Raw genomic sequence first — 12265 nt, forward strand, 5'->3', positions numbered from 1 at the left:
TTACAAAATTAGTTTCTTTCAGCAAAGACTGCTCTCTGCTCATTTATTTGTCAATAGTCATGAAATGCTGTTTAGGTAATATATCATAAAAGAGGCCTAGATGATGTTTGAATGCCATATCTACAACTTTTTTTTTTAAATGTATTTTTCCAGCATGTATTCTTGGTATATTGCATCAACTATACATACAGAAAATTTTAACCTCCAACTTAAACTGATTAGGATCAAAAAGATTTTATAAGTATATGCAATAGTCCTGAATGGAGTCAAGTCTTATAAAAGAATATAACTTCCCTGTACTTGCCACCTAAACCTATAAACAGTGTGCAATTTCAAGAGTTAGTTCTAGCACTAGCCAATATTTGCTACAAAGAAATTACTAGACTGAGAACATAACAAAGTCCAGTGATGTATTTTCTTTTCTGCTACGTTTTCCCCATCTCTAAACATGTACACTGATGGTTTTAGACCACTGCACAGAAGAACACACATACATTCAGGAACACGTAACAGACGACTATCCTCTGCTGTTTATTTAAACAATCAACTGCCAGGGTGAAAAAAGCAGCAGAAATCTCATGAGCTGCTCTGGATGAATGAGTGTAATATACTCTAATGATATCTTATGACTGAAGATTAGAAAATAGCACAATTGTATTATAAATACAAAACTAAATTTTGTTATCTCTTGGGACTGGAGTTCTCAGTACAACTGTGCCAACTACTGCCACTCCATGGCTGACAGCGCAAATTCTCTGACTTCAGATAGTGGCATTTTCTGTACTAGGGGTAAAATAAATTTATTTCTTTAGATTGTTGTACTACAACACAAAGCTACATCACACAACCTATATGCCTCATGTACTAAAATTAATAATAGTCATGATTTTCCTGAAACAGACCTAGGACAAATTTATCTTATTAAGAAGTAAGCAACAAAATTCCAAATTGGATCACCAGACCACAGGTTTGTTACAATTGGCTGATGTGGCCAAGGAGATCTGTGACCATGGATCGTTAGTGCAAGCCACATGGCCTCATTTTTCGCCCATATACATCTGGATTTTAGATACATTCTGTGATAATTTGGATGATCTGGTTAAAGGCATGTCTGTTTCTAGGAGGAACATAGGAAAGAACTACGCGGGACAGAAAATTATCTGTTCATTGCAGAGTCTTATAGTCAGGCAGCTGGGATCCCACAACTTCAGTGCAATGTAAGTTTTGTAGGAAAGTTATGAGAAAGAAATCTAGAGCAAACAGCTGTTTTGGCAGCTTATACATCTGCATTGAAGGAGAAGAAACCATATCTTCGATATACGAATAGTGCAAAAATGGCAATTAGATTGGCTGCTTTGCTAAGAAAAGAAGAAAAAAAAAACCCACCAAACAATAAAGCAAAAAAAGCTTTTGATTCAGACCCTTTTCCAAGAAGCCATATTCCTTCTAAACTGGTCAGAGCGAAATAATAATGTGGCAATTAATGAAAATATATGTGTGAATATACAAAAATATCTGGATAACCTTCAATCTTGATAAAAATTATGAGATAAAGTGATCAATCAGAATAAAAAGTAAATGACAGAAGTTTCAAAGCACCAACTGATTGTATAAACGGCCATTAGTATACTCAAACATTTGAGTTTCTAGGAGGCAGGCATTACTATTAGAAGTGGCTGCCTATGGGCTAGCAGAGAGTGAACAGGCTGAAGCAAGAGGTACTCATCATTCAACAACATGATAATGAAGTGGGAATACTGCCAGTCAAGATTAAGGGAAACAGATAGTGCAGAGCAGAGTAGAGATAGTGGAGGAATGAAGAATTTTTCACATAGAGGATGCATCTAGTAACATTAGCAATCATTCTGACATTGACTTACTATACATACTGAAGCTTCTAGGTTATATGGAAAGAAGCTAAAAGTGTGCCTGACTAACATTAAGAAAAGAAATTGTCTTCAACACTCTAGTTCCTGTTCTACTCTTTTATATATCTCTATATATATATATAGAGAGAGAGAGAGCAATGAGGTCTCCCTCATTGCTCTCTATAACTACCTGAAAGGAGGTTGTAGAGAGGAGGGTGCTGGCCTCTTCTCCCAAGTGACAGGGGACAGGACAAGAGGGAATGGCCTCAAGCTCCGCCAGGGGAGATTTAGGCTGGACATGGGAAAAAAATTTTCACAGAAAGGGTCATCGGGCACTGGAACAAGCTGCCCAGGGAGGTAGTTGAGTCACCTTCCCTGGAGGTGTTTAAGGCACGGGTGGACGAGGTGCGAAGGGGCATGGTTTAGTGTTTGATAGGAATGGTTGGACTCGATGATCCAGTGGGTCTCTTCCAACCTGGTTATTCTATGATTCTATATATATATTACTATATAATAAAATATTTTCATGACACTGGCACCTAGGAGGTCCTGAAAAGGATTCAGCTTTACACCACAGCATGAATTCCCAACTAGTTAGCTTATGTGGTCTCATTTTGACTACAATTTAAGGCTTTTACTAAAAAACAAACAGATTTGATTAATAGGGAAACAGTTGGTATGCAAGCTTTTGGCAGTGGATTGAAAGTTTTTCATCACATACTATCCAGAGAGATTTGGCAAAATGGATAGGAGGAGCACAGCTGTAAAAAAAAAAAAGAGTTATCAGTAGCAAAACAGTTGAAATTAAATGCTTTCCATCTATTGGAAGTCTATCAGAACTGTCTGAAATAACTATAAATTACTTGACTTGCAGCAGCTCCTAGCAAAATTTCAGGATGGCAAAACTAAAACTGGTTTAACACATAGGTCACACAGAGGACCCACATCACTCCAATGCTTTTTACAAAATAAATACCTTAGAGTCTAGAGTGGAAGTCTGCAATAGTAGTCCTTCCTTATACTTGAAATACCTTAAAAATGAGAATGCTACAGGTATATACAAGTCAGCTAAAAGCTCATGTAGGACAAAATAAACTACTATGAAGTACCTTGTTTGATAGGAATGGTTGGACTCGATGATCTGGTGGGTCTCTTCCAACCTCGTTATTCTATGATTCTATGATCTGCTTCATGGAAACGACCTACGGAATTGGAATATTCTGTGATTCTTTAAGGGAATTTATGCAAATTATGCAAATTCCTGTATGATGTCATGTCCTTAATAATGGAACTGGGACACCTGGTGCTTCACCATCCCCCAGCTGAAAATTTACTGGTAATTTGTCAGTTCAGAAGACCCAGAGCTACTAAATCTCTCTGGGAATGAGGATCTCTTACAGTTAATTAGCATCTTCTTTCTGGAGTGCTCATTGCTTGAGCAAGGACTGACTTTGCTCACCTGCACGAATAAACTAGATGAACACAAAAGGAATGGGTTCAAGACTTTTTATCAATTGTCATACAGTTCAGTTCGGTTTTGTCAAAGTAATATTCAGCTAACATTAAGATAAAGAATCACTAAGTTTTTGCTTTGAGTAATGTTAGAACAGATGAAAATTACATAGGAATAATACTGAAAGGGCATAGACTTACTCAAACTAGCAGCTGTGATGAAGAACTGTGTAGAATTCCACTAAAATACTATTGCTGTTAAACTTCTAAAGTATTAGCTGTTGTGTTGTTAGTACAACGTTATTGTAATAGTTAAGGTTTACAGAGTCATTCTCTCTAAACATTTACCAATTCTGATTCTCCTCCCAAGAACATTTGGCAAATATGGATAACCACCAGGATTTACCGTACTGTCAACCAAAAGGAAGAGTCTGCTTAGCTGAAAAAAGGAGACAGCCATTAAGTTCACAAATGAACTGGAGCAAGAAGAAAGTTAAAAAGAAAAGGAAAGGAAAAGTCTACATCAACAATAACATCTGATTTACAGTTTCAAGCAAACACACAAAGAAAGATCATCCACTGTCAACTTCTGCATAATTAGCATGTTCAGATTTGAAATGGCTATTGGGTAAGGAAGCAAGGCTCTTCCGCACTGCAAAGTTTATGAAAGGGTTTTGTTGTTTGGGGTTTTTTTGTTGTAGCACTATGGGGCTATCAGGACTGTTACTAAAGGCAACCTTTTTATAGAGAGGTAGCCTTTAACAAAGCAGCAGCATGCAGGTTGTATTTGAGGTGTTGGTGGTTTGACAGGAATGGTTGGACTCCATGATCCTGTGGGTCTCTTCCAACCTGGTTATTCCATGATTCTTTTATTCTATTTCAAATTGTGCATGAGATGGTGCAGAGAAAAGGGAAGGAAAATAACCCAAATGATCTCAAACCTTGAAATCTGAACCAGGACAAATAAATTACAATCGTCAACTTGTAGTGTATTAAAAGCAAAAATAATTATAGAAAGTAGTGTCACCAGTTAGAAACAACTCTCTTGCACTGCATCAGGTCAACTGTAAAAAGTCACACTTGGTTGTCTTTTGAGTACAGCAGCTAGAGATAAAAATTCTGCTAGCAAGCACCATAACACAGCTGAGCTAAACAGAGATTATTATGGAACCTTGATCGTGGATATGGAGACTATAATGTTGAAGACTGGTAGACCTATAAGATACATACAAGTTAGATAATAATGCCATCAATTCTACTTTTCCTCTGCAGGCAGAAAATGACAGGAGAAATCTTCGGGTCAGTCATCAGATAACGGAAATCTTTGAGGATAAAGGTTACAATTTTATAAGAACGGACATGGCTACAAATATTTAAGTATTACACCCAGTAAATGTTCTATCTTCACCAACTTAATTTAAACAAATATTTAGTATATGCAGGTAAATCCAAAATAGGACACAAAACTAAGCCTTTACATAGAGGTATATATTACAGTTGACTCAATTTTAGCATCTTTTTTTCTAGGAAGGCTGTGTGAAAGGAAAGCTTCTTATGAAGTTTCCAGAACTGGATGTTTCTTTCATGGCAGTTCACATAAAATATTCACCTAGCTCTATATTGGGTAAGATAAGTGAATTTTTTTGTTAAAATGAGCTTCCCACAAATTACAATTCCATGCTGTCATGGATGCAAGGACTACCTCACAATTCCATGCTAGCACCTGCCTCTTCTCCAAGACCAGGTGTTATTCTTCTGTTCTTTTTAATTCAGTTGAAGACCAAATTCATTTCATACTGGGGCAAGGTCTGCACTAAGCTCAAAGAGCAGTTTTGCCTGTGGATGAGATACAGAATGTTGTTCCTCATCTGTTTTTCAAAGAATTTCATGTGAACCTTGTGGTGGATAAGACATTACAACCTGTTGTCAGAAAGAAATCCAGCCACAATTCCAAAACTGGAGGTAATGCTTGTGTGTACCCAGCTGGGAGGGAGCGGGTGGAAATTCAGCTTGTTGTGCATGCTGCTGCTCAGCCTTCCCCACCTGACTGCCACCACCACAGCCTTCGGTGCACAAACTGACACGAGTAATGTAACCAACTGCTGGTACATCAGGGATGTCAGAAAATCTTATTTTTTGACATTGCATTTAAACATATGTACCAATCATGGATCTGGAGAAACAACTCCATACATAGCTAGTCCTACTGCGTTATTTAACTCCCCTGCAAACAGCCGAGACACCGGGGTCTGCCCCGTTATAGCACCACATGCTTATCACAGAATCATAGAAACACGGAATAGTTTGGATGGGAAGGGAGCTTAAAGCTCACCTAGCTTCAACCCCCCTGCCATGGGCAGGGACACATCCCACTAGATCAGGCTGCCCAAGGCCCCATCCAACCTGGCCTTGAACACCTCCAGGGATGGGGCAGCCACAGCTTCCCTGGACAACCTGTGCCAGTGCCTCACCGCCCTCATCGTGAAGAAATTCTACCTAATGTCTAGTCTAAATCTGCCCCTCTCCAGTTTATACCTATTGCCCCTATTCCTGTCACTACCAGCCTTTGTGAACAGTCCCTCTCCAGCTTTCTTGTAGCCCCTTCAGGTACTGGAAAGCCACTGTAAGATCTCCTTGGAGCCTTCTCTTCTCCAGGCTGAACAAGCCCAAATCTCTCAGCCTGTCACCCAAAGTTCCATTTGCTTCTGACAGGCTGAGAGTTGGGGTTCAGCCTAGAGAACAGAAGGCTTGTAGCAGCCTCCCAGCGCTGAAAGGGGGCTACAGGGAGGCTGAGGAGGGGCTCTTTGTCAGGGAGTGCAGTGATAGGACAAAGGGTAGCAGTTTTAAGCTGAAAGAGGGAGAAGTTAGATATTAGGAATAAATTTATTACTGTGAGGGTGGTGAGGCACCGGCACGGGTTGCCCAAATAAGCTGTGGATGCCCCCTCCGTCGAGGCGTTCAAGACCAGGCTGGATGGGGCTTTAAGCAACATGATCCAGCGGGAGGTGTCCCTGTCCCCCGTGGCAGGGCTTGGAACTCGATGAGACGCAGCTTCCTCCCCAACCCAACCCACCCCGTGACTCTCTCGCCCACCCCCAGCGCCCACCGCGCCGCCCCCAGTCTCCCGCCCGCGCGGGAGCTCATGCGCAGCGCGCGCTTTCCCGCCATTCCGAGGCGCGGCCCCGCCCGGCCCTCGCGCGCGCGGGAAGGCGGCCGCCGCGGGGCCACGTGACCCGGCGGGAGCGCGGGGCCAGGCGCGCGGGGGCCATGGAGGCGTCGTGGCGGGGAGCCCGCCTCGTGGCGGCGGGCGACGAGAACGGCGACAGCGACGAGGACGGCTGGGACCTCGGCGTGGTGCAGCGTGAGCCGCAGGTAGGGCTCGGCCCGGGGCCGGAGGCGCCCTCGGAAAGGGCTGCGGTGCTGTGTCCGGGGCTGGAACGGCCACAGAGGTCGTCAGAGCGCTGGGCCGTCTCTGCTCTGAGGACTGGCTGAGAGAGTTGGGCTGCTGCAGGCTGCAGAAGAAAAGGCTCTTGGGAGACCTCATAGCGACCTCCCAAGACCCGAAGGGGCTGCAAGAAAGCTGGGTTCACAAAGGCTTGTAGTGACAGGAATAGGGGCAATAGGTATAAACTGGAGAGGGGCAGATTTAGACTAGACATTAGCTAGAATTTCTTCACAATGAGGGTGTGAGGCACTGGCACAGGTTGCCCAGGGAAGCTGTGGCTGCCCCATCCCTGGAGGTGTTCAAGGCCAGGTTGGATGGGGCCTTGGGCAGCCTGATCTAGTGGGAGGTGTCCCTCCCTGCAGCAGGGGGGTTAGAATTACATGATCTTTAAGGTCCCTTCCAACCCAAATCATTCTATGATTATATGGTGCCTCCTCTGTCATTATTTGTTAGCAGAGTGATGATGGTGCCCCCTACATCCGGGAGTAAATAAAACCTAAATTTTTGGTGTTTGTCTTTTTGCATAAAACCTTAATGAAAAAGGTATAGGAATGTGTTGTCATTTTTTTCTTAGACCCAAAAGATGAAGAAGATTCTCAATTGAAATAAAATACAATTAAGAAAAACTGAGGTCAGTGTAGGAGGATAGCGGGTCTGTTGGAAAAGAAGTTATTTACGTCTTCAGAGAATGGAACCTTTCAGAAAAGTTAATTTTTAAACTTAGGTTTTACAGTATACTCTAAGCAGATCTACAGAGATGGAAGCTCAGCTTTGGTCTTTACAGAGATCATTACTGCTTTTATACTGAAATGAAGCTGTAGTTTTTTACCTTGAAGGAGTGACTAGATTTTGACTTAACTTTTCTTTGCTTATCTAGGATTTGGATCAAATGTTGCAGGAGGACAAAAATGAAGCCCTAAAGAAGGCTCTCGTTCAGCATGATGTGCCATTAATTGAAGAACTATTAAACTCTGGTAAGGAGTTACTTATGAAGCTGAAAATTTTTAATTTAACTTTACAAGAATACAAAAGCTTTGAGTTTCTCATTTCAAAATTATGTATTGAATGCATGTAGGAATATGTGGTTGTTTCCAATGCAGGATATAAACTCTTATTTTAAAGATGAAATTACTTTTTCAGTTTCTTAACAGATTCCTTCTAGTTTATATTTCCTTCATCAGTCAGGAGCCCTGAAAATTAAGAAAACTATGATGTGTGAACTATGAAATAAGTTGTTTCTTTGTTTTCAAATGCATGTTTAACCTGAAAGTATCAATTACAAACACTGAAGTTGAGGTGGTTTAAGGTGAGAGTGAGAATTCAGTATGTGGCCCTAGCTTGGTGTTGGGTGCTGGGGGGGCGGGCAGGAAGGGCAGACTGCCTTTTTGTTTTAGTGCTCCCCTAGTCTGGAAATTCCATCTTTTTTTTCCTTACAGTACTGTTAAGTGTCTGGTATGTGCTCTGTGTCAGGTTTCTGTCCTGGCAACATCAGCTGGACAAAGATTTTGTGATTCTGAAAGGTCTAATAGGATTTATGTGGCATTTGTCACTAAAAAGTAGTTTGTTTCAACACTAAAAGCCTTCTTCGCTCTTCTGTTACTCATGATTTGTAACGTGTTTCTATTATTCAGTGTTGGGAGGGAGGATTTGATCACTTGTTGAAGCATCCAGGGCAATTGGAAACTGCATAGCTGAGTTAACCTGCCTAGTGATAATTGTCCGAGTTCTGCTTCAGCAAGCAAGCAGAGTATAGTAGCCAAGAGATTGTTGTTTGAGGAAAATCTGTCTTATGTCTGGAAGAATGGAGTTTCCTAGTTAGCAATGGTTTTTTGTGAGTTTTAAAACAATGACATTACTTGCCCTTTTAGAAGACTTTCTCACCATAGTGGAGGAATGTTTTTCTTTTTAAATTAAGTAAAAAACATCACGCGGGTGTAGTACTGAGGGAAATATGTCTTCTGTCTTGCTTTGAGAAAATATGTTCTTATTTATAGGTAGAGGTTTTAGTGATGTCTGTACCTCAGAGATTGCTTAATTGTTTTGTTACAGTTATCTGGTTTTAATTACTTATATTTCAGTCAAACAGTAGTTCACTTTCTGTGTTGTTGCCTGCAACATGATAAATAGTTCTATGCTGATGGAAGGTGATGGTGGGTATCTGTGAGAGCATAAGGTCAGGCCAAAGGCTTCTATAGCCTAGTGTCCTGTCCCCTGAAATGCACAAAGCACAAGAGAATCTTTTGTTTCCTGAAAATACGATTAACAGTAAGTTTGAGCCATCCAGTACTGTCCTGGAGAGCAGTAGGACACAATGCTACTTTAAAAGGGAGGAGTTCCTGAAGAAAGGAGATGTCCTTCAGAGGATTGGTGCTCGGTCAGATTAGATCTTTGCCTCCAAAGTTGTCTTCAGTGTTGTATGTTCGGTAGAGCTTGTAGGAGGCCTGATACCAGCACTCGACCGAACTCAGGTCTTGTGTTGGAAGTGGATTTCCTAGCAACAGTTGGGGCCATTCTTTCAGGTAGAGCGAGAACATGTTGTCTTCTGGCTTGCTTAGCCATGGCTTTAAGAATGTTTGCTGCTGAGGCAGTTCTACCGAGCTCCTGGAGGAGATGGACAAGCACAGTGTCTTCACTTCCACCCCCTGTAAAATGGCAGCATACTAAAAACAAGTTTCTGAAGTACACGTATCACAAAAAGTAATGCAAGCAAGTAGCAGGTTCAAAGATGACTTGGGCATTTTGGTCTGCTTTGGGCGTAATATACTTACACTGTATAATTCATCTGTTCTTTTTCCTTAAACGAAATTGAAAGTTATGACCTCATAACAGTTTAAGCTGATGAAAGGTACAGCTGCAGTGAAGTCTTCTTCCCTTTTTTTATTCAACAATCTGTTCCACTCCTATCTTTGCATGTGTGCTGGTGCTCACCTGATCTTCTGTGAGGCAGTTCAGGGAATTAAGAGTAGCAAACTATGGGGGTGGAATGGTTTTTCATTAAGTTTAGGGCTCCAAACCCTGAGTCAGATAAGAACTGCAGCTGACCCAGCAGTGAGGGGCATGAGCAGCTCAGATGTAACTTGGCTTTCAGGTGTTGCAGAATCATAGCAGAAGTGCTGACAAATCTAAAAGAAGGCAGTACTTACATTAGAGAAAAATTTTATAGAATCAAGCATTTTAGAACTTTTCCCTCAGGTAAATTTGGTCTGAATGTGAATGGATTCTAACAGTAAGAGTTGTTTTTACACTAAATGAGTCTTTCGAGTCCTTGTTTTTTTGGTGTCAGACATGAAATTACTTAGCATAAAAAGCTTTATGCAGGGGTTGGTCATAGTGCTTTGGGCATTACCTTGTTAACCTTTTTGAATTTGAGGTTACATTTTTCTTTGTGAAAACAGCCTTTCTACCATAGCTATTATTAGCCACAGTCAACAAAATATCTGAAGGAGATGCCAGAGAAACTGTAATAATGACAGAAAGTACATAATTCCTCCTTTGCTGTTCTTTAGGGTCAGTATTATTCAGGTGTTTCATGTAGTTTCTGCTGTAGAGCTCATCTGCGGCCAGAGGGAGTTTCTTCCCTGATCCTGGTTAGAGAGGAGGTACATGGACTGCTTTTCTTCTTAAGAGGAAAAGGGACTTCTTGAGGCTGACAGAGTGCCAGCTTTCTGGTGTTCGTTTTCTGCTAGTGTTACTTCAATGGACTGTTGGATATCAGGCTTTCTAAATTCTTGAAGTGGCTTGTCTCTGAGAGTTCAGTTGTGACTGCTGAGGGTTGCTTGCTGGCTCCCCTTGTAGAACTTGGCTGTGGGCTTCTATGAAATGTTTTGTGTGCTGCATTCAAACTGGCATTCTGTGCCATGACGGACTGCAGCTTGTATGTATGCATAACTAAGAAGATACAATCATAAATTCTGTGGCTTGCAGGTGTTAAGAGGTGTTTAGAGTGCTTCAACACCTGGCTTTCATAGAACACCACCTCTTTACTGATCACTTTTAAAGCTCCAGTGATCTTAAAACAGCTGAAAAATCAATCCAAGAGCAGTGACCTGTTACTCCCTCAGCTTTAGTAGCTTTGTGTTGCTGCACTGAGCACATCTTTGACAAACTACCAAGGCAGGGCAAGTAAATACACATGTTGCAAGAAAAGGTATGCATGTCGCTCAACTGTCACAAATTTCTTAGGGCAGTTTGGTTTTTTTGCAGAGCTGTCTCTTGTAAAGCAGTATTTTTTATTGTCCATGGTCATTGTTGGACTCATGAAGAACCAGCTGATGGAAACTGTTACAGAGGAAGTAATATTTGAGGAGAGATTGAAGGAAAAATGGTTCTTATTCCAAAAACAATGTAGAGATTTTTATTTGAAAGTTGTCAGATGAGTGTCTTGGTTTGGTATATCAGTGAATTTGGGAGGGCTGTCTGGCAAGATAAACTCTAGCTACAAAGGAAGATGTGGCTATTATAAAGAGTAAAAAACAAATCTGGTAATTATGGCATAGTATTCTATTTTTTCTTTTTATGGAGGCAGTTTTTTTAGTACTGAATGCAAAACTGCTATCTGCTAGTTCACTGCCTTGCAAGACTGAGAATGAAAGGCGCTGTGAAGCAAAAAAACCCTAGTGAGTACGGTGTTAATTGCCTGGCAAGCAATTTGTTTCCTCAGCAGTCTACTTGGCTTGGCCAGAATATAATTTTTTCATTGTGATTGAAGAAAGCCATTGCACATAAGTGGAGAAAACTGATTCTGTGCGCTTCTCCGTAATTATTTTTGCAGCAAAATTTATTGTGAATTTTTTAAATGTAGTCTTTCTGTGGTACTTCTTGGATTGAGAACTGAGCTTTCTCGTGTTCTAGGTAAAGGTGTGCTAAAAAAGTTAAAATGGTATGAGAGATTTCTCTCCCTAGGACTTAACGCAAACGATGTGTAACTTTTGTAACAATGTAATTTGAGAGTAAGTTTTGTAAAATGCATGTTTATTGTGATGCAGTTTTAAGATTTTCATATCTTAAATTTTGGCAGGTATAAGCATAGAATCTAACTTTAAGTTTGGATGGACTCCTCTGATGTACGCTGCCAGTGTGGCTGACTTCACAGTAGTGCGTCTTCTGCTGGACAGAGGTGCTAATGCATGCTTTGAAATAGGTAAGGTATGAATGAAAAGTACTGGCTGGTAATGCTCTGTACCAAACGTTGTCCTATCCTTATCTCTTTACATATTTTGGGAAAAAAAACCAGATCAAAATTCAGAGGTACTGGGACCTAGCTTAGCTTCCACGGTTTTGAAGCAAAAGTAGTAGCTTTAAAGTAAAAATTATGTTCTTGGAACTCATCTGGAATCAGTTGATTGGTTTTTTTGTTCTTTGTCTCTCATTCTGTCTCCTTCTTCCCTGCCCAGTCCCAGGTTCTCTTTTAAAACAAATGTGTGGAAGCACTTGTTCAAGAATTCTAGGATAAAGTTACACTGCTAAAAATTCCTTTGTTTGATCCTGTTACAAAGTATGT

General features: G+C 40.9%; 1 protein-coding gene across 3 annotated transcripts in view; it reads left to right on the top strand.

Moving 5' to 3' along the window:
* The first annotated feature begins 6587 nt into the window (after nt 1-6587).
* ASZ1 (ankyrin repeat, SAM and basic leucine zipper domain containing 1) overlaps nt 6588-12265 on the top strand; it is a 38139-nt gene continuing 32461 nt past the window's right edge. For all 3 annotated transcript variants that reach the window (XM_069850980.1, XM_069850987.1, XM_069850994.1), the window contains exons 1-3: nt 6588-6692; nt 7643-7739; nt 11783-11905. In XM_069850980.1, the coding sequence (XP_069707081.1) occupies nt 6588-6692; nt 7643-7739; nt 11783-11905 (325 nt within the window). The remainder of the gene's footprint in view (nt 6693-7642; nt 7740-11782; nt 11906-12265) is intronic.

This window comes from Phaenicophaeus curvirostris, chromosome 1, assembly GCF_032191515.1.
Source record: "Phaenicophaeus curvirostris isolate KB17595 chromosome 1, BPBGC_Pcur_1.0, whole genome shotgun sequence".
NCBI classification, from domain to species: domain Eukaryota; kingdom Metazoa; phylum Chordata; class Aves; order Cuculiformes; family Cuculidae; genus Phaenicophaeus; species Phaenicophaeus curvirostris.